General features: G+C 40.2%; 3 protein-coding genes across 4 annotated transcripts; 1 reads left to right on the top strand and 2 right to left on the bottom strand.

Moving 5' to 3' along the window:
- LOC110430034 (snurportin-1) lies at positions 2,689-6,572 on the bottom strand. Of its 2 annotated transcripts, XR_002447227.1 has the most exons (9): positions 6,136-6,572; positions 5,502-5,685; positions 5,144-5,394; positions 4,918-5,032; positions 4,667-4,759; positions 3,830-3,973; positions 3,622-3,736; positions 3,369-3,458; positions 2,689-3,063 (listed from the first exon to the last, which is right to left on the bottom strand). XR_002447227.1 is itself a non-coding variant. In XM_021446881.1 (8 exons), the coding sequence occupies exons 1-7, from the start codon at positions 6,498-6,500 to the stop codon at positions 3,623-3,625; spliced, it is 1,266 nt and encodes a 421-aa protein (XP_021302556.1). In that variant the 5' UTR covers positions 6,501-6,572; the 3' UTR covers positions 2,689-3,063; position 3,622. The 2 variants fall into 2 exon arrangements, 1 of the variants encoding a protein (XP_021302556.1); XM_021446881.1 differs by lacking the exon at positions 3,369-3,458.
- LOC8071286 (ELKS/Rab6-interacting/CAST family member 1) lies at positions 12,981-16,918 on the top strand. The gene is made up of 6 exons (XM_002440500.2): positions 12,981-13,255; positions 14,231-14,670; positions 14,746-14,853; positions 15,261-15,728; positions 15,844-15,945; positions 16,408-16,918. The coding sequence occupies exons 2-6, from the start codon at positions 14,470-14,472 to the stop codon at positions 16,573-16,575; spliced, it is 1,047 nt and encodes a 348-aa protein (XP_002440545.1). The 5' UTR covers positions 12,981-13,255; positions 14,231-14,469; the 3' UTR covers positions 16,576-16,918.
- On the bottom strand, positions 17,702-21,756 carry LOC8071285 (pto-interacting protein 1). Its single transcript, XM_002439191.2, has 8 exons — positions 21,361-21,756; positions 19,948-20,049; positions 19,576-19,823; positions 19,370-19,496; positions 18,844-19,117; positions 18,626-18,758; positions 18,442-18,528; positions 17,702-18,082 (listed from the first exon to the last, which is right to left on the bottom strand). Exons 2-8 carry the CDS (start codon positions 20,027-20,029, stop codon positions 17,945-17,947), a joined length of 1,089 nt encoding a protein of 362 aa, XP_002439236.1. The 5' UTR covers positions 20,030-20,049; positions 21,361-21,756; the 3' UTR covers positions 17,702-17,944.

Raw genomic sequence — 22,081 nt, 5'->3', positions numbered from 1 at the left:
ACCCCTTTAGAGCTAGAGCAAAAAGCTTCGCTTTGTTATTTACTAACCTCTTGCTCTAGTGAGTTTGTAGAATTTTTAAATAGGCTATTCACCCCCCCCTCTAGCCATATTAGGACCTTTCACCAATAGAGATAACTTATTATCTATAGGGCACCAAACAGGGATTCAGGTGAGGTCTTGTTTAGTTTCCAAAAATTTTCAAGATTTTCCATTACATCGAATCTTTGTACACATGCATGGAGCATTAAATATAGACAAAAAATAAACTAATTGCATAATTTATCTATAATTTACGAGACGAATCTTTTGGTCCTAATTACTCTGTAATTGGATAATATTTGTCACATACAAATGAAATTGCTACAGTAGCAAAAACCAAAAAAAAATTCGCAAACTGAACAAGGCCTGAGTACGGGTCTAGCGTTTCTTTCCTTTTCCATCTTATTTTTTAAAAAGAATTTGAATTCTGAAGTAAATAATGAAAATTAAAAGAAATATTCTCTAGTCGATTTTCCAAAAAAAAAAGGCGTTGATGGTAAGTTTATCGTACTTCTCATGCTTTGTGGATTAGTACTATCTTATATAGTTGGTTTGTGGCCACAAAAAACATGAAGTCGTTAGTCTTCACCACGATGTTTTGTGTTCTAGATTTCTCAACCATTACCAACACGTTTCTGACCATATTGTTTCTTTTTTTATTTTCCGATATGACCGTTTCTCACTTTCTTTTTCTTGACCGGAATTTCCAATTTGTTTCCATTTTCACCTAAAAGTATGAAATATGAAACTAAAAGTAGTTCAAAGGTTTTTCCTGACTCTTCCCAACCATTTTCATTCCTGCACTAAAGCAATGTTGTTGCTCATACTTCCTTTGTCTCATTAAAAGCATCATTTTTTACTATTAGATTTCTTGTTTAACCATTTGTTTTTTCAAATTTTTTATGAAAATAATAAAATAAGTAAATCACTATTAAGATATTTCTAATGATAAAATAAGTCATACAAAATAAATAATATTTCTACAAAAATTTTGAATAAGACAAATGGTCAAACAAGAAGTCTAGAGGTAGAAAAATGACAATTTCAATGGGCCAGAGGGAGTATGCCATATGTACGGTGTATACCTCGCCACATGACAAGATCGAAAGCATTCTATCGAGCCTGCACTAGGCACTGACTAATTGTGACATGGCTACCTACTCCCCCCGTCCCTTTAATTATGTCCTTTTAGCTTCGGAGGAGGTACAACACAGATTCCGTGAATGTGGACAGAGGGGGGTGTCTAAATGCATGATAGAAGGAGTGAATGTAGACCCTCAAATATTATGCCATAGCGATAGTCATACGGAACACAGGGAGTAGGTGGCTAGATGTTGGGCACCTACTTACAAGGGCATATTTGGAACACAATAATTTTATAAGAATTATATGAAAAACTTACATAAACCAATTCAATTTCATAGGAAAGATATGGGAACAAAAATATTTCCCTATGTTACAAACAAGCCCTTACTTAGGGGCCAAGTCGATGATGGTATGTTCTTTTTCTTTTTTGAAAAATGATAGTTTGTGTTGTAGATTCCATTGTGTCGAATTAATTCATCATAAACTGGATTTTCATAATGTATAACTTTCTCTATATAAATAATATACTTTTATAAAAACTGAATGTGATTGCAAATCTTGTCGATGTTTAGACAACTTACATTTTGAATTGGATGGAGTAGTAATTTGACATTTAGAAGACAAAAAACAGAACTATATGCATGGGCTAGGACAAATACAGAACATAGCTCTTGTAACTCGAATGAATGAACATTATTTGAGTTTGATAGGAATTCTTAAGAACTTGTTTGTTGATTTGTTGTGAGAGAAAAATAGTACTTTGTGCATACGAGGCTGTTGTGACTTTTTTCTAAAAAAATAAAGTTTGCACTTTATTAATTATGGAAAGGTTCATTTACATCATGAGTCTTCAAAGTTTTACAAACTCTAAGATAGGATCAATCTAAACTTGCGATCAATCCAGGTCCTAATTCAAAGCAATACAAGTTCATGTGCACACCATTTGCAAGAGTGCGGCACATGGACATCATCAACCCGAACAAAATTCATGGTCAGAGGGGGAGTTCTTAGCTCTTTACCTGAGTCACGTGACATTTGTGATACGTACGAGGCTCACGTGACTTGATCAGCAAGCTACTGCCGCATAAGCTTATCTGCCGAAGTGTTTTTCTATCACAACAAATTAGTAAACAGTACTTTAAGCGAACATGTTCTAGGTTATCCTTAAGTGATCGGGATAAAAAGTATTTTGAATGTGGCTAATCGACTAGTTCAGGCCTACTTTGGATGTACTCCCGGCCATAGCTGCTTCTAATACTGCAGCATCTGACTGACTGGATTTATGTACTGTATGATGGATGATTCATCAGGAGCGCATTTTATCATATGTCAACGATCATTTACACTGGTTCATTCATCGACAGGCGAACTCTTGCTGAATTTAGCTTCAGTTACATATGGCTGCAGACATACATACATACATACGTATCTATGACTGAATTTAGCTTCATCCTAGTGGTACCCGTAGGCCCATTTTAGAAATCACTTGTGGGATTTTTGACATAACCTGTCAGCTAATATTGTCTTCGATTCATTGATGCATATATAAATTATATGTACGACTGACTGCTAACGCATCCTTTTTTAGTCTGCAATAAACAACCAAGACAGCAGCTCGCAGCTACTACATTGATTTGCTCAGTAATATTTTTTTTAAAAAAAAAGGACACTATGTTAGACAATTAGATTCGTATGTGTCCACACTGGCAGCGAGGATCATCAAATACGGAGAAATCCAATTATGTAGATACAACACTTTTTTCCTTCACACTTTGAGTTGCACTATATCCGTCACATCCACGTGGATGGCAATGTTCAGAATGTTCATCTTTCCAAAAACTCATGCGTTGTTTAAACCTTTTACAGGCCTTGAGGTAAAACATGTGTTTCAGACAATCACGTCATTTGCTGAAATCCTGACATGAAAGCATCTTCAACCTGTAACATGCAGAAATCATTATTTACAAATGGAAACAAACTAATTTCAAGATTCATACAACTAAACTAGCAATTGACAATATACTTCGCAGCAAGGTAAAGGCAGACAAAATGCTTACAAGACCTTGTATGTGGCTTGGTAATTTGGTATGAAAAGGAATAAAAATATATACGTGTTTCACCAAAATCCTTGCGTTCAAATGTGTTGGGTGATTTTAGGATGCATTCATGTAGTGGGTAATGCTAGAAAATGGACCCACGTAGAGTGTATAGCTCCACAACACACAAACAAGAGCGAGACAGACCTTTAGTTGCATTTGCATCTCCTTACGTGCTAGCTTTGCATCGTCATTCATACGTTACAAAAAGTTTCAATTGATAACAAAGTCCCCTTCCTGAATCCAAACAAACAGCAAATATCGGCACATGTATACTATGTATGAAAGATCCTATCACGGATGAACGAAAACCTCGAAAAGACAAAAAATTCTCAAAGATAACAACCAATCAATGGAAGAATTCACATAACATGAAAAGACATGGATTGGATTCCCTCACCTTAATCTTGCATTTCAACGTCAGTGGATTCAAGCTCCATGTTGTTTGATTGAATGGAGGCAACCAGATCCTCAATTCTCAGAGGAACATGCCTCGCTGCATACTGGAACAAAACCTGAAGATACAAATGAAAAACATAGGTAGATGTGATGGATAGGAAATTGTTTGGAGTACTAAACTACTAATGCACTCTTATGTCAGAACTTACTTTTGAATGGCTGTCAGCAAAAGCACGAGCACGGTTTGGCTTTCCCACAAACTGCAGCTGACCGATCTGCATCTTTCCGTCCACAAGTTTCACACTTTCATCTCTAACTGCAAAGCGGAGAAGATTCCCTGGTCGCAGGTTTGACTGTAGAATCATATCATATAAGATTTAAGTTTAATGATCCAAACATTCTCAGATACAGAAAACAGACAGGTTCATGGATCAAGGAGGCAGACAAAGTGCAAAGAAATCTAAAACTTCTAGTGTGCAGACTGAGTGTACCAATAATTCATTAATCACTACACACAAAGCATAAGAGCATGAAGTGAGCCAAATCTATTGATAAGGGCAAACCATCAACATAATCATGCACTAATGTCATGAACACAAAGCTTTGAGCAACATGTGGAAGGTGCTGTCAGATGCCAAATTGAAGTTTATGCACACCCTTATAAACATGGGAAAACACTAAGGTGCATGATTTCATGTAATAACTAGGAGGATTACCCGCGCGTTGCCGCAGATATGAAGAAGAAATATAAATATGTTAGAATGTGTATTATCTAGTTAGATAGCTTGTATGTTTAGAGAAATAGATAACTTGCTGATGTGGATATTACAATTGCATGAGCTAGTGGATTTTAATTGTGTGTGGCAGTGGATTGCCTAGTTAGATAGCTTGCATGTTGAGAGAAATAGGTAGTGGGGTGTGATAGTGGATTGCTTAGTTGGATATCTTGCATGTTGAGAGAAATAGGTGGTGGGGTTTTGCTTTATAAGAGTATAAGATAAGATTACTCATTTTTATAGGAAATAAGATGCATTTCAAAGCAATACCTTCTGTATGAACGCACTGTCCAAGCTACCAAATGCAACAGGAGGATCGTCAGAAGTAACTACGCTTCCATCTTCTAGCAGCTCCAACACAAGCTGATAGCACATGAAGAAACAAATGCAATAAAATTATTAATTATAAAACAGTAGTAAGGAACATGCAATACTTCATGTATCTTATTCTTTTCATTTTGTTAAGAGATGGTCAAATGTGTTGGCAATAATATGGCTCAAACAATAGGACACAGACATACATGTTGTTCACTTGGTATTTCTCCTTTCTTGTCTGTATCAATAACATATTGGCTACAAGTCTCATCTTTCCATACCAGGGCAAGGGGAGTAATCCCAGCTTGATAATGTGCATGCCTGATAAGAAAAAAAATATTGTGAATCCTCGATTGATGAATGGAGTTAACAAACATATATGTGGACATGATTTGCTAGAACATATTAAAAGAAAGATGATAAGAGTTTTACTTGTTGTAGAACAGCAAGCCATCTTTGACATAGGGCATGCTGCCCGAGTATGCTGCTTGGAGACCCTCAAGAGTGCACTCGTATACAGGGAGCGCACTGAATCTATATCTATGGTACGTTGACGGAGGATCACCAGCAGAAGTTTCTGCGATCTTAGAGTTGACCCAGAAAAACCTGAACTCGGCAGTGCAGTCATATAGCGAATAGCCTCTCCAACAGATCATATCAATGATATAGTATGTTTCATCAGGCTGCACCACAAACACAGTCACATTAGAAACAGGAGTAAAGGAAACAAATAAGTTTAGAATCAGGAAGCTTGCAGCAAATGGAAAATGAATCTGTTTGTTTAGGGTACCTCATGAAAAATGCAATCAAGAATGGAGTACGAGCTCGCTGGGCCAGAAATATCTCTCTTTGATCCATTCGGTAGAGCCGAAGGGAAGCGATGAAGGATGGACCCGTTACGAACCCTGCTGATCGTCATGCCATTGGATGACACAACCAAACATCGTTTGCCAGAAGGTCGTGCAAACACATGCCTATGTACATGAAAGGGGGGAAAAACAGCAGTGTCAATCCTCCTATATTGTCAATAAAACCCTGGTAATTTTAAAACCCAGTAGTATTACAACATTATGCGAAGACAGGATTGGCGTGTTTGCTGACCACAGCTGAACAAGCACTGAATTGAACTGCTATATTGTCAATAAACCCTGGCGCATTGAATTGAACTCCTATGTTGTCAATAAACCCAAGTAATTTTAAAACCCAGTAGTACTACAACCTTATGCGAAGACAGAACTGGGGTGTTTGCTGCCCACAATTTAACTAGCATTGAATTGAATATTAGTGTGCAAGTGAGGAAAGGAGGCGCCATTAGGGGAGAACGGAGCAGCAAGCAGACAGTACTGGATTGAATGAATGAATGAAACCAACAAATTCACATATGCACATAGGTAGATTAAGCAGAACAAGAGGTGAGGACGGACCAGTCGGTGGAGAGGTGGGGCGGGGCATCGACCATCCACTCAGGAAGCATGATCTGGCGCGCGAACCACCGGCGCGCGTCGGCGCCGCGGAGCCTGGAGGCGGCCGCCGCCGCCGCGACGCCAGCGACGGTGAGCTCGTGCTCTTGATCCTCCTCCACATGCTCGTCGTACTCTTCCTCCTCGTGGCGACGGGTGGCTGCGGCAGGGGCCTGGGTGGTGAGGAGGGAAGTGGCGAGGGCGCGGGCGCGCGCCTGGGCGTCGGCGCGCCGGGCGGACTGCGCCTGGAGGGCAAGCTCCCGGCGGCGCTGCTGGTCGGAGATGGCCGGTCTCTTGTACGGTCGGCGTGGCTCCGCCGGCGGCGCCATGGTCCCTGACGCCGTGCGCTGGCACCTGCTCCGCCGCCGCCAACGACGCTAGAGAAGGGTCGGTCGTCTTGTCCGAGGGATGGGGAATTTTTGTGACAGTGGGTTGGGCCGGTGGATGGAAAATTGGGCCGTATTTACGTGGGCTTCGGCCTTGCAAGTCAGTCAGGAGATCCACGGCAGAAGCTACCGATTTTGTTTTTTTCTATATGTATAGAAGCTACCAATTTACCTCCCTCAAGGTCTCAACTATTATGGCCATTCTCTAAACTACAAAACTAGTCTTTTTACCTCTTTAAATTTTTGTTTGTTTTTACAGGTTTCAACGAATAGTTTTAATAGTGGTTTTTCTGATGTGGTGCCGTATAATAAAAGAATAAATTAGACTAAGTTGAAAGTTCAGGTAGAAAAGTTGTTTCACCTTTGAAAATTATGAAACTAGTTTTAGATTCTGTTTATTTGTATTTATAGTCTTGCTCTATCTTATGGTGCTTAACTTGGAATTGGTCAGACCTTGATGAACTTCTTTGTGCTTATTTACTAGTACAAGCTCTAGTTATCTATTATAATTAGTTTGGTGTTGATTGCTCAAATAAACAAAAAATTTATCGGACGCGGCTTGCCTATGCACGACAACCAAACATGAAGGTACTATATGTGTTTACGCTGACCTAGGTTGTGTTATATAAGATCTAATACAGACTAATTCTAGTATAAATAACAAGACTTTTTTTGATAAAAATGCAAAGAACAAAACTTTATTATAGCTACATCAAAACTAAAGGCAGGCTAGCATAATTTTTGGGCTCGGGAACTGCACCTTGGCTCCCCGGCCCAATGGACCAGATAATTCCCACGGTGGGTCTGGAATGATGAGAGTCTCATCTCATCTCATGTGAACATGTCTCGGTCTCACCTCAATCAGTTAAGACCCTATTTGGTCCGTCCAGTTAAATTTTAACTCACATCACATTAAATATTTGGACACATGTATAAATACTAAACATAAACTATTTACAAAGAGTAATTTACGAGATAAATCTTTTAAGCTCAATTCATCTATAATTGGAAACTAGTTGCCAAATAAAACAAAAAAAAACTACTACAATATCTGTTAAACTTTTAACACCCACCTTCACCCAAACACCCTATTAATCACTAACGCGTTGCTACGGTTGCAATGCAAAGCAAAGCTTTCTTCACGTGAGCCGTGAACGTGACAAGAAAACAGCTTCGATCGGACGACATCATGCATGTATGTTCATGATTTGTTGGCAAAAGTATTGACCAAAAGTATTGTTCCTTGATTTGTTGGCAGAGAAAAACATTTTTGATGAATAGCCGGCAGAGTCTGCCGGGCGCTCATCCATTGTGAGGCAGAAAAGGCATGGGTTTTATCCTGGAATTGGAATTATAATTTCTGTAATAAAAAAAAGACAAGTTGTCGAGCGCTCAAGATTGGAAAAAAAAAAGACAGTAAAAAATACATTGGGAAACAATAATTAATTAGCTGCGTGACATTGAACGACAACGGACCAACCCAGCAGTGAATTACCTAGAGTCAAGAGTTCTTTCTAATCCTGCAGCATCTTGGTTGAGGGCCTCACGGCCTACCCGTGAGCACAATGAATACGTGTACCTACGAGTACGTGCATACGGATCGGATGGCACTGGGTCACGATGCGGGCCTTGTTCTGTTCCAAAAAATTTTACAAAAAAAATTCAGATTTCTCTCACATCAAATTTTACAGTGCATATATATAACACTAAATATAAATAAAAATAATAACTAATTGTACAATTTGTCTATAATTTACGAGACAGATCTTTTAATCTTAGTTAGTTTATGATTAGAAAATATTTGTCAAATACAAATAAAAGTGTTTCAGTTTCTATTTTGCAAAAAAAATAGAAATATTTTTGGTTCGGGACATTGTAGCATTTTCGTTTGTTTGTGGCAAATATTGTCTAATTATAGATTAACTAGGCTCAAAAGATTCATCTCGCGATTTACAGGCAAACGTAATTAGTTTTTGTTTTTGACTATATTTAATGCTTCATGCATATGTCGTAAGATTCGATGTGACAGAAAATCTTGAAATTTTTTTGGTTTTTTAGGTGAACTAAACAAGGCCTTATATAACAAGGCCGAAATAATGAACTACTCTACCTACCTTGCGGCAGCATAGTAGGATCGGCGCGCCATGGCACATTTGCATGGCACTATCCACTATGGCCCTGGCTTGGCTTGGCTTCACGTACTATGTACCAAAATGTAGGAGAGGAGCAGTACCATGTACCGGTGAATGGGCAAATCCAGTACGTAGTAGATGGCGTCGCTGGCAGAACCATCGGTGTTACCACCACAGCCGCAGCATAAGACAAGATTAGATCACAAGATTACTTTGTTGAAGTTTTAGGGCCCCTTTGGGTTGGAAATATACATGGAAAAAATTCCTAAGGGTAATTTAGTTCTTGTACCATCCTTTAATTCATAGGAATAGGTCATAGGAAGACTAAGGTGCGTTTGTTTAGAGATTCAGATTCTCGTGAAACGTTTCGGATATAATCTCTCAGGAAACATTCTAGGAGACGAATTAGAATATGCTATGTTCTCATTCTTCAGAAAAAAAACTTTTGTCTTAAAAAACTGTATAAATAAAATATGTTTTAACAATATTTTTCTAAGGCAAATAACAACTTAAATACTCCATCTATCCCAAAATATAAGAGATCCAATTTTATCTTAAGTCAAACTATAGTAACTTTGATCAAGTTTACAGAAAAGAAGAAAAATGTGTATGACCTCAGATTAGCTTAATTGGATACATTCTGAGATGCATCTTTGTAATATACCTTTTTGATGTGGTAGATGTTAATATTTTTCTCTATAAATTTGGTCAACCTTAACATAGTTTGACTTAGGATAAACTTGGATCCCTTATATTTTATTGCACTAAAAAAATTATAACAAATAAAATTAATAGCACATACCGAAGAGAAAATCGAAATAAAAGGTGTGAAACAACCCTCCGGACGATTCAAGAGCCCTAGCAAAATACATGAAATGTTTCTCAGTTGAAACATTTCACTTGTAACCCATCTGGCATCATACCAATTCTTGGGAGAATCGCAACGGATTCGATCAACCAAACAGCTCCTAAAAGAAAATTTTCCTTTTCCTCTAATTCCATAGGAAAACACTACCTCCATCCCTCAATAAATTAATAGACTTGTCTTAGGTCAAAGTTTTTTATGTTTAACCAAAATTTATAGAAAAAGTACTACAATTTAATGATGCCAAATGAGCACATTATGAAAATATAGTTTATGATGTATCTATTTATGCTAATTTAGAGTCATAGGTCTTAGCGCTTTTGTCCATAAACTTGGTCAACATGAAAAGGTTTAACTTAGGCCTTGTTTAGTTCCATTTTTTTAGTTTTTGGTACTGTAGCACTTTCGTTTTTATTTGGCAATTATTGTTCAATCATGGACTAACTAGACTCAAAAGATTCATCTAGCGATTTATATGTAAACTGTGCAATTAGTTTTTGTTTTCGTCTATATTTAGTGCTTCATGCATTCATCTAGCGATTTACAGGTAAACTGTGCAATTAGTTTTTATTTTCGTCTATATTTAGTGCTTCATGCATGTGCTGCAAGATTAAATGCGACGGGGAATCTTGAAAAGTTTTTGGTTTTGGGGGTGAACTAAACAAGGCCTTAAGATAATTTTAGGAATTGATTTATTCAAAGATGGAGGGAGTAGTTAGAAAAAAATAATCCACTCATACTTCATGAGAAATAACTTGTGCACAAGAAACAATGATAAGCAAGGGATTAATGACTGCAATTGGCACCTAATCAAGCAGGTAGTCTCCACTGGCATCTTATTGGGCACTTCCAATGATTAGCTCTAAGCTAGTATTATATGGCACATGGAGGAGAGGTAAAAAATCTCTAAGTTAGTGGGAAAAGAAGACTTAATATTTTGGGCATTATATCCAGAAACAACTTCGAGGAGGGGGGGGGGGGAATAGTCTAAGGGATTTTGTATCCATGTCAAGTGGGGCTAAATGTATATTTTTATGGGCTATCTTAGGACGGACAAAGGAAATACTAAAGGAATTTTTGGGTCGTGCCCTGGGCTGCAATCAGGGGCCTAGATCGGCCCCGGGTCTCTCTTGGTAGGATTGAATAAAAAACACCTTACATGTGGGACATATAGGATGAGATGATATATCTATGAGTCAATACTTAACTCTTGTTATTGGAGGAGCCCTTAGGGCTTAGGGTACCTAGCTTGGTGGAATAAAGGAGTAGCATGAATTTGTTCTTAAGATTCCTTTAGAGTTTCTTAGTTTTTTCTGTGCCTCGCCGAATACATGTTTTCCATACGATTCATATATTTTCAATTTCTTAGGTTTATACATGTATTCCTATCATATTCATGTACTTTTTTATTCTCATTTTTTCTCGTTCATGCGTTCTAAAGGGGGCTTGGGATCTCTTTGAAACATAGAATAAATCATACAAGATTTTTATTTTTGTTCATAAGCTAAAAGCTATTTGTAGTTATTAAAATGAAAAAGATGAAATTACAATTGAACAATATGATATCTGAATTGGAAATGGATCCGAACACCCAATTTCCATAGTGAGGATATTTGGATCTAATTTGATAGATGATGCTAGAAACATTGGTACCTAATGATGATCATCCATCTAAAATCATGAGTGGTCCTAGAGCTAATCAGGTGCAACATCACTAAGTAGATAACTCGACAAAGGGACGAAGTTGACCCAAAAAGAAATGTTTTTGAACTAAAATGCACTTTGGTAGTTTATTTATTAAATTGTGCCCAAAATATAAAGTTCAAGGACTAAACCGGCCACTTCGATAGTTTTTAGATAAAACTGGACCCAACAGAAAAAATGGAACTAATATGATCCTTTTGAAAGTTTAAGAACAAAACTGAGCCTTGAGTAATTGAAGGGCCAATACTCTAATAGGTAGGCCTTGTTTAGTTTTAGAAAATTTTGCAAAATTTTTCAGATCCCATCACATCGAATCTTGCGGCACATCAATGAAATATTAAATATAGATAAAAAATAACTAATTGCACAGTTACCTATAGTTTTAGAGACGAATCTTTTGAGCCTAGTGAATCCATAATTGGATAATGTTTGTCAAATACAAACGAAAGTGCTACAATGTTTATTTTGCCAAAAAAATGAAACTAAACAAGGCCGTACTCGCTCTGTCTAAAAAGGAATGTGCATCATCTAGTTTCTCAAGAATTCATTTTAAATAAATTACTAGATATATAAAAAATGGTAATACTTATGATGCATAATAAATATCATTAAATTAGTACTAAAAGTATGTTTATATTATAAACATATCTAGAGATACAAATGTTTATATTTTTTTATAAAATTAACTAATAAAGAAGTTTGATACATGAAAAAAAAGAGGTGTGCATTATTTTTTGGGACAGTGAGAAATAGTAAAATACTATAATATTAGTCCTTCTAACTTACTATTCGGTCATATACTATATATATATATACACGTACGAGTAGTTACTCTCATCTTCAATAAACTACATTATGTATGTATTCATATTTGTTTATCAGTTTGAGTGTGTTTATAAACTCATATTAAGATACTGTAGATCTTACCACGCGAAAATTTTTCAAAAAAAAATTATATTTTAAATATATTACTAAAATACCACTACTATATTATATAAAATAAGTATAACCATATACTCTATGTATGTATGCATACTTAACATACATATCATTTCAGGCCTTGTTTAGATGCGAAAAGATTTTGGATTCCGCTACTGTAGCACTTTCGTTTGTTTGTGGCAAATATTATCCAATTATAGACTAACTAGGATCAAAAGACTCGTCTCACGATTTACAGGTAAACTGTGCAATTAGTTTTTATCTTCATCTATATTTAATGCTTCATGCATGTGTCGAAAGATTTGATGTGACGGAAAATCTTGAAAACTTTTTAGTTTTTGGGGTGAACTAAACAAGACCTCACTGCATCTCAATCATACTTGTGCATATCGTAGAATGCTTAATTCATCTAACGTACAACCTCATATTTGTTAGTATCTGTGTCTGTAATTAGGTCTTGCAAAAAAAAAAAAATTGAAGCCATATCTACAGATACATACAGATACGCTGGTATTCTGAGTTCTGACCGTATCGCCCACCTCGCCTCACGTATCTAGTACTGGCCAAGGAGGGGCGCGCCACGCGGGACGTGTGCTGCAGTGCGCCGTGCCACAGAGGATCCATGTCAGCACGTGGCGCACGGGCCCCAGCGAAAAAATTTCGGAGCTTGCCGCGCGCCGCGCGCGGGGCCCACACGTCAGCACCCGATTTTCAAACCCAGCTAGCATCTCCCCCAACAACAGGCCATTAATTTCCGGGATCCTCGTTTTCGTTTCCCTTCCCACTCCTTCCTCTCCCTCTCTATCAGCGCCGCTGCTGCTCGCCGGCGCCGCCTGCCACCAAGCCCCGGAATCCGCGGGGCGCGGGGGACCGGAAACGCTCGCTCGCTCCCCCTGTTTTCCTCGGCCGTCGGAGCGCGTCGTCTCCGGGCAGCAGCAGCTGCAGCCCCCCTAGTTCCTGGTGGTTCTTGCCTCCTCGTCTGGGTGTGAGTGTGGTGGAATAGCGTCGTCGTCGTCGCTGGAATCCGCCTGCCTGCTCCGCCTCCGCTCGCGCTGGAGGTGCGTGGTTCTTTTCCGCCGCCGCCGCGTCCTCTGTTCTTGCTGAGTTGTTCGCCTGCGACCGTGATTGCCAGCTTTCCTTTGTCTGCGTTTGCACCCTTCTGGTCCCCTTTCATTTCTATCTTGGGGGTAAAATGGTGGGAACTCGGAAGATTTTGAGCAGCGGTAGCTGGTGCTCTCTGATCCGTTTTTCTCCCACTTTGCCCGAACGAGTGAACTCCGCAGCAACGTTCCCAAGTCGGACCTGTTCGTGTGCGGAGGGCCCTCGTCGAAATCATAGCAGTGAAGAGATTTTTCTAGCCCCTGTTGTGGTGTGGGAAAAATTGCAGTTTTTTCGAGCTGTATGTACCTGTACTAGGAGTAACGTCAGTAGATTCAGTAGTCAGTACTAGTCTACTAGAGGGTTCTGTCAAATTCTACTGCATTTCTTCTTTGGGTGAAGAAAAGAATCTTCGGAAAATTTGAATTGGTTTGAAATTACAAGTTGCTTTTGTCCTCACCTCGTTGCAAGCACTGCCGAAGATGCCTTTACTAAACAAGGCCTTTACTAAACAAGGCCTTACTTGGTTGGTCCTATATAAGTTATTTTTTTTACAGAACAGTACAGAAAGGGCCATTGTTTAGTCCTCTGGTTCTGTCAGCATGCGATTAACCTATATACTGTGATGAATCACGTTGACTCTGTGCACCAAAAACATGTTACTCCTAAACTTGCTGCGCAGTGTGCGTAGGTTGACTAAGCATGTCGGCACGTAATTTGATCCCCGTTTTTTCAAGTCTAATTAATGACACGAACAAGTCACTTGCAGCGTGGATGATATCTGTTTCCTTTCCTTTGTTTGCCGCTCCGCTGTCAATACAATATTTCTGGAGTACTGAAAGCTACGCTTCTGTCATTTCACTGCCAAAACAAATCGGCTTGTCCTGAAGAAAAATCGTTTATCTTTCACTCATTTGTTTTTTAATTTTTTGCAGCCAAAGCTACTGATTGGCTTCTACCGACCAGCGAAGCCAAAGAGGGATTCTTGGGAGGCAATCAGAGGTGTTTGTTTTGGTCAAACAAAGCTCAGCTCCCTTCTCTGTCTTGCCCATGGGATGCTTGCTGTGAGCTGCTTGTGTTCATACTTGTTGAGAGAATAAAACAGTATAGCATCTTGCGGTCTTGCCCTTTCTGATTGGAAGAGAAGAGAAAACCTGCTGTTTTGTGGCCTGCTATGTCTATCTCGGAGAAGGTGGTGCCATCATCATCATCAGTTTCTTCGTCGTCAGATTTGGATCCGCTGTTGAAGGATCTTACGGAGAAGAAGTTGAGCTTTAGGAGGAACGTGGTGTCATTGGCAGCCGAGCTCAAGGATGTGAGGAACAAGCTTGCTTCCCAGGAGCAGCTGTTTGTAAGGGAATCTCAAACTAGAAAGGTTAGTCTGTAATTTGTAATTGGTACCTTCGGGGCTGTTGGTGGAGTTTGTGCTGACTAGGAAAAATCTTAGCAGGTTGCGGAGACAAAAGCGAGGAGCATGGAAGAGGAAGTAAGCAAGCTGCAGAAATGCTTACAGGACAAGGATGAGCAACTGCGTTCATCCACAAGTAGCACGGAACAGGTAAAGAACTTTCACAGCAAAATATACCACTTGCAGTTTATTGGAGATATGGCCTTAAATTGGTCTTATTTTTGTTTACTCTGAATCTCCTTATGATAAAATTTAAATAATATGTCCAGAGCCCAAAAGGTGTTGACTTTAATATGACGGCAACAAATTGGAGTCAATATTTTTGCTTGCAAAATTGCTTTCTTTGGTCATTAAATAAAATTTGATCAGGAAATAAATTTTAGCTTGACTTTGTTTTCCTGATTTGATTTTTTACTAATCAACTTGGTCAGGCTACTTAATTCCTGCTCTTCGTGGCATTATGTCAGTGGCTAATTATTTTGGTTATGCCAAATATTTCCTTTACTCGGGCAAGCCAAATGCAGTTTCTTAATAATGTGTTTTCTAATTATATACAGTACCTCCATGAGTTGGATGATCTTAGAACACAACTGTCATTTACTCAAGCTACAGCAGAAGCAAGTGCTGCATCAGCCAAGTCAGCTCAGATGCAGTGCTTGTCATTGCTGAAAGAGTTGAATGAGAAGGACATCTCACTCAAAGAGCACGAACTTCGAGTGAACAAGCTTGGTGAGCAGCTTGATCTTCTCCAGAAGGATCTGCAAGCAAGGGAGCTCTCACAAATGCAACTTAAAGATGAAGTTATAAGAATTGAGACCGACATCATGGACGCAGTTGCCAAAGCTGGGTCTAGGTCTGACAAAGATAATGAACTGTTAAAGATCTTATCTGATGTTTCACCAAGGAATGTCCAGAACCTCAACAACCTTTTGAATGCTAAGGATACAGAAATTGCGAGGTTGAGAGAGGAAATCAGAATATTGTCTGCTCACTGGACGAACAAAACCAAGGAACTTGAATCACAGGTATGCTCTATTTCATTTATCCATAAAAGACCTCCATAATTTGGTTACAAATACTTTGTTTCCTATAGCACGGAATTGAAGTATATTTACATGAGATTTATTGATTTTTGAGCAGTTAGAAAAGCACCGGAGAACTGATCAGGAGCTGAAGAAGAGGGTTCTGAAGCTTGAATTTTGCCTTCAAGAATCTCAGTCTCAGATGCGAAAATTAAAGAGGGTATGCTCCTTCCAGTTCCATAAGGAGAACAGATTAATTTTATGCTATAGTTGCTTGTTAGCATATTCTCCTTCCGGTTCCAGAATTGTTGTCATTTCCTTTGCTTGTTAGCATACAACTAGGGAAGTATATATTGATTTGAACACTATTTTCTATTAAACATAAACAAACATCCTAAAAAAAAGGTATATTTCAAGAAAAATCTGTGCATATGATCTTCAAGTTTCTAAACTAAATACCATAAAGTTATTGGTAATCAAAGTTTCAAAAAGTTTGACTCAAACCTTATCCAAAATGGCAATTGTTTGCAAACCGGAGGGAGTACCTGGAATTGGTGGTGTGACTCAACATTTTAGATGTGTTAACATGTGAACCAACCGTCCTCACTAATGCAGTTGGCCATAATTGTGTGTGGAAAATATTCATATCAATGGTCTGATCTTGTTCACATTTATTCTGCAGATGGGGGAGAAAAGAGACAAGGCTCTCAAGGAACTCATGGACCAGGTGGCCATGAAGCAGCCCAACAGCATGTGCCATGACAACAAGGAGAATTTTTGGGAGAGTCAGGGATTCAAGTTCCTTGCCTCTATGTCGATGCTGGCACTAGTGATCCTCGCAAAGCGATGAATCAGCATCGTAAACCCAATCTCGTGTAAAGAAGTTAGAGATTCCATCTGTCGTTAGGTGAGCAACTAGCTCATAGTTTAAGCAGATGTCAATGTAGCGTTTACATTAGTTTGGAGACTTGGGCAGCTGCGCGTACTGCATGGTCAGATGTCTAGACCAAAATTTGCCGACATCCAATCCTAGTCTGTAGACTGTAATAGTGCAGTTACTGCTGGTTCATGTAAACTCATAAGCTGTCTTGTAGTCACAGCTAGTTCATGTTAGCTCATGAGCAGTCATGTGGTCATGAATCTACATTTTATAATTTCAGAGTAGCTTCAGCAGTTGTCAGCGCTAAATCTAATTAGCTATAGTGTGAGGCCTGTGACCATTTATATCTTGGGGTAAGCTGGTAACTCCAGCATGAGTATTGCACTCCTATTCCTAGGCTAATTTGCTAAAGTACATGATGCTTTATGTGCACAAGCGTAGGCTTGGCAGCAATCATTGCAACAGAATATCAAGGTATGATGCAAGTCCAACTTGTAGTTCTATGTTGTTGGTGAACGCCAAATCAAATGAATATGATCATTCACCGTAGCCTGGGGCATTCTGTTTGGAGAAATTAAGGTATTAAATTCCTTTTATCAACACAATTTGCTCAGCTTGACTTGTAGGACCTGTTTGGATGACTGCCTGAGCTTAGGTAGATCACCCAGGCTGTTGATTTTCAGCACTAGTTATTAGGGGACATCTACCTGCCTGAGTGACTCCCAATCCAGGCCACAAAACAAACAGGCCTTCCATGGTGTTGGACTGTTGGTGAAGGCTCTCTATTTGATTGAAATATGACAATTCACCTTAAGGCATTCTAGTCCGAGAAATAAATCCAATTTTATCCACGAAAGTTGCTTCCGGTCAATGTGAGTTATGCTCCGAGCGTAGACATAAATTTGCTCCAACTTGTAAACAATTTAGCACCGAATTCTGTGTGTCATACTTCCACGGTTCTAAATTGTAAGACGTTTTGACTTATTTAGATACACTGTTTTTTTTTACAATATAGACATATTGTATATCTAAGTAACATATCAAAAACTATATATCTAAAAAAGTCAAAACATCATACAATTTTGAATAGAGTGAGTAATAAAGCTTGCAAGTTTTTCTTAGGTATCTCTTAAAGAAAAAACAGCACCAATAAACAGGTCATCTTGCAACCGATAGAAAGAATCAAATATTGTGGGGGATACAAGAATCTTGTTTACAACTCAGGGGAAGAATAATCACAAATGTTACACGCTGCCAGCCACATGTCCGCAAGAACGACATCGACGACTCATATATCTTACTTATCTATCATACAAGAGGCGGGGGAGAGAAGCAAAGCTTATGACCCAGCATTTTCTCCTGGGTTAGTCGCCCGCGCATGCGCATTCAGCAGGGGTTGTAGCGCCTTGACAACAATGCTCATGTTTGGCCGGAAGTCTGCTTCGTATTGAACACACAAGGCGGCAACAGCTGCAAACTGTTTCAAAAACAGGAGCACAAACAGGGTTAAAACCTTTAGAATGGATCATCACCAAAAAATACATGAACTCAAGAGCTAACACTTGATAGCACCAGCAGCAAAGGATCAAAGCTTAGCATAATAATTTGATACTGAATGCAAATATGCTTTGAGAACAATGTTCAGTAGCAGGTCAAATTCTATGAGCGCAACATAAGAATTAGACATTTCAAATAACAGAAGACAGTTTACTAATCTATTCTTCTACAACCATCACTTTTGTTCTTTATTAACCAGCTTTCTTTGACACTTAAACAGTTAATAAAGCCAACTTAAAAAGTCATGCATAGTTCGAGAAGAAAGGTTGTTCATGGTACCTTTGCAACAGCTTTCGGAGGATAGTCCCCTCCAAGTCTTGAGTCAACACATTGTCTAACCTTGTCTTCGCTAAGTCTTGGTGTAGCCTGCCAGTGTTGAATAAGTCATTGATTTGATTCACCCAACAGAAAAATACAAGTCAATTTTATCTTATAACAACTGGCATGTGTAGATGGAACTTACCCAAGTCACAAGACTCTGCTGTCCCCTTGGTAATGTATGGTCGACAGGTTTCCTTCCAGTCAATAGCTCAAGAAGAACAACTCCGAAACTATATACATCGCTCTTAGAGCTGAGTTGCCCAGTCATTGCATACCTGACCCAAAAAAAATGTAAACTTATGTTAAGCTTAATTATCTCCAAAGGTCTGTAGAGCAATGGAAAAGGAAATCAGGACATACTCAGGAGCATGATATCCGAAAGTTCCAAGAACCCTAGTTGAGTGAAGCCGAGCTGCCATGTCAGGAGCTTGGTTTGACAAATCAAAGTCAGCTATCTTAGCTACATCATCATCAAAAAGAAGAACATTGCTAGACTTAATATCTCTGTGTATGATATGGGGTTGTGCTTTCTCATGAAGATACTCGAGGCCTTTTGCTGCCCCCACAGCTATCTTCACACGTTGTGACCATGATAAGACTGGACCGGGTTGAGCCCCTTTAACACCTTTCCTTCCTGTAAAGAGACATATTCCGCATGTGTTAAGCATGGTTTCTTTTTGGGTAATTTCCTTATATGTCACCGAGAAAACTCAAAATCCATGATATGCCATCACTGGCACATGGGACCCCCACAGTCAGTGGCATATCGGGATTTAAGGTTTAGTCCGTTGCATATAAGAAATTATTCCTTTCTTTTTTTACTTGGACCATGAGACAGTACAACTCATGCAAAAGATAGAGAAAAAAAGATAGCACAAGACAATACCATGAAGCATATCATGAAGAGAACCCATAGTAGCAAACTCATAAGCAAGGACGCGGAGTGTCCCATCAGCACAGTAACCAAGCAACTCAACAACATTTTCATGCTTCAGCCTTGATACCATAGACACCTGAAGACCAATTTCAGAATGACATCAAACCACAGACTAAAAAAGATGCGCTGCATTTCATAAACAGGGAAACACAGACCTGCGCCAAGAATTCTTGGTCTGGCTGCTTATTAGAATCCAACTTTTTGACCGCGGCGCTCCTACCATTTCTCAAAACACCGAAGTATACTCTGCCAAAGGAGCCCTCACCAATCAAGGCTTCATCACCAAAACCCTTAGTCACCTCCCGAATCTCATCTACAGGAATAGCAGGGACTGCAATTGGCTGCATTTTCACAGGCTGAGGACCCTTGGGAGGTTGATCAGCAGGGCGGTATGCATCTGTCCCTGCAGGTCAGTTGGAGTTTATCAGAAAAATATTGACCAAGCATCAAAAGATAAATATATGGTATGAGAAATGGTGCTCTGCAAAGGATTACAACAACAACAAAAAAAGGGTCCATGCTCTTACTTGCTGGATGGTGTCCTGGGTATTGAGTCCTGGTGTCTGGTACTTGGGTATCTTCATCACCGCAGCATGCAAAGCACGACATGTTCTACCCAAAGACAAAACCTGGAAGTTGGAATCAAACACCTTTGTATTAGAAGAAGCGGAGATATAGAATCAGTCAGAAAACAAGAAATAAAGAAAACAAAATCGGTTAGAAATCGAGCAACCAATTCCATAAGTAATTGATATCTATGACATGCACTCATCGCATCAATTCCATGGTGTAAACAGGGCCATGTATAGATTCTCTCCATCCCCTCTCCCCTGTAGTTCCTTCCGCATTCATGTTCTCCAACTACGAACCAAATGTGAGACTAACAAAGGTGCACAGCAACCAAATTGACCCACATGTTGCAAACAATTTATGCAAAAGGAAAACTTCAAATATGGAGGTATTTCTGTATTCTTTGTTGTCTCCCAACTGCTCCCAGGTAGATTAAAATATATCTAGCAGGAAGGTACTAACTACTCATAGTCACCACTTGCTATGAAGCTGATCAAAGGACAGCTCATTCTGCATGGACAGCCTTGACAATTCTTAATACGCCACAGGTTTCGTGCCACCTTAGCTAGAGACAATAATTATGGCACATTGGTTGGAAATCTACTACTAGTATTAGATTAAGCATCCACCAGCCACCTTTGGGGTGGGTCATTGCACCACTGGACGAATACTTGCAATCACCCTTCTTTCTGAAAACAAGAAGGAATTCCTGAGCCTGAAACCACATTAGTCACTTCAGATTCATCTCTCAATCGTGGCTACATTAAAATTTGTTGCCGCATCACATGCATCTCATGCACCGCTGCTCCTCCACAGTAGCAGCAGTCCAGCACCAAAGGGGTCACCTTTTCTTCTTCCCTCATGCCCACAGACAGCTCACAATCATGCCATTCCCACACACGCCAGCTCGTGCAATCCAAAAAAGGCTAACGTCCGTGTTCGCTCCGGCTCTTTCCTCAGCCCTGCCAAACCTGCAGTTGCTTCTGCGGTGAAGCGATCATTTCGCTGAGCTCTCAATTGCAGCGATGAATCCCCCCAAATGATACACCGTGTGCCACGCCACGGACGAGCTACCTATCCAATCCAAAGCAGGGTTCCAAAAAGCGGCACTAAGCGGACAGGTAACGCTTAGCTTTGGGTCATCGGCGCGACCGCCTCGGTGGAGCAGCGGCTGCTGGCTCCAGCCTTGTCGAGGGCGCAAAGCGAGGGGGAGCCGCTGACGCCGCCGCCCGCCGCCGCCGAGCCTGGGACTACCCCGCCGTCGCTACCGACGAATCTCCGCAAAACGCGCTGAGAGAGAGAGAGAGAGAGAGAGAGAGAGAGCTGCGAGAGATGGAGAAGCTGGAAAAAAAAAAGAGAGTAGATCTCACCGTCTCCTTGTCCCTTGTCACGCGGGATGGACGCCGCTGGCCCTGGATCCACGCGCTACGGCTCCTCCTCCCTCCCTCGTCACGCGCGTAGCCAGCGACAGAGAAGAAGGAAGCCCCCCGGCGGCCAGGAACGACGGGAGCGAGGCGGGGCGGCGATGCGAGACGGCGGCGGGAGGAGGACGGCGGAGGGAAGGGAGTAGGAAGGGCAGCTGGGGTAGGCAGGCCTTCTCCGAGTTCCGACGGGCGGAGGCGGACGGAGCTGCTGGCTGTGCGGTCACCAGCGGTGAGCCGTGAGCGAGCTTTATATACAGCAGCTTTGCCTGCCTTCAGCGAGTCTACTGTCTCCTCCGTCGTCTCGTCTCCGTGTGGCGTTGGTCGTCTCGTCAGAAAACTCCGAATGCGTGTGCGAGAAAAGAGCAAAAGGCAAACCCCCACATGTGCTTGTTCCCATTTTTCTTCTCTTTTTTTCTTCTTCCTTTTCTTTTATTAAAAACTCCTCCGGCGCTTTCATCTCACGCACGGGGAACTTTCAGTTGACCACGTCCCTCTTTCAACTCGTCAAATCAAATTCCAAAACCTTGGCGATCAGCTTTCATTCAGCAAACCTGAAAAATGTTTGGTTTTCACATTTGAGAATTAAGGGTGTGTTTGGTTCCGCCACAGCCGTTGCCGCCATAGTCGTGACCACACAGTAAGCGAGTGCGGCAGACGAAACGGTTGT

The sequence above is a fragment of the Sorghum bicolor genome, chromosome 9, assembly GCF_000003195.3.
Source record: "Sorghum bicolor cultivar BTx623 chromosome 9, Sorghum_bicolor_NCBIv3, whole genome shotgun sequence".
Taxonomy (NCBI): domain Eukaryota; kingdom Viridiplantae; phylum Streptophyta; class Magnoliopsida; order Poales; family Poaceae; genus Sorghum; species Sorghum bicolor.
The sequence above is the reverse complement of the archived record's forward strand: the minus strand, read 5'-3'. Positions and strand labels throughout refer to the sequence as shown.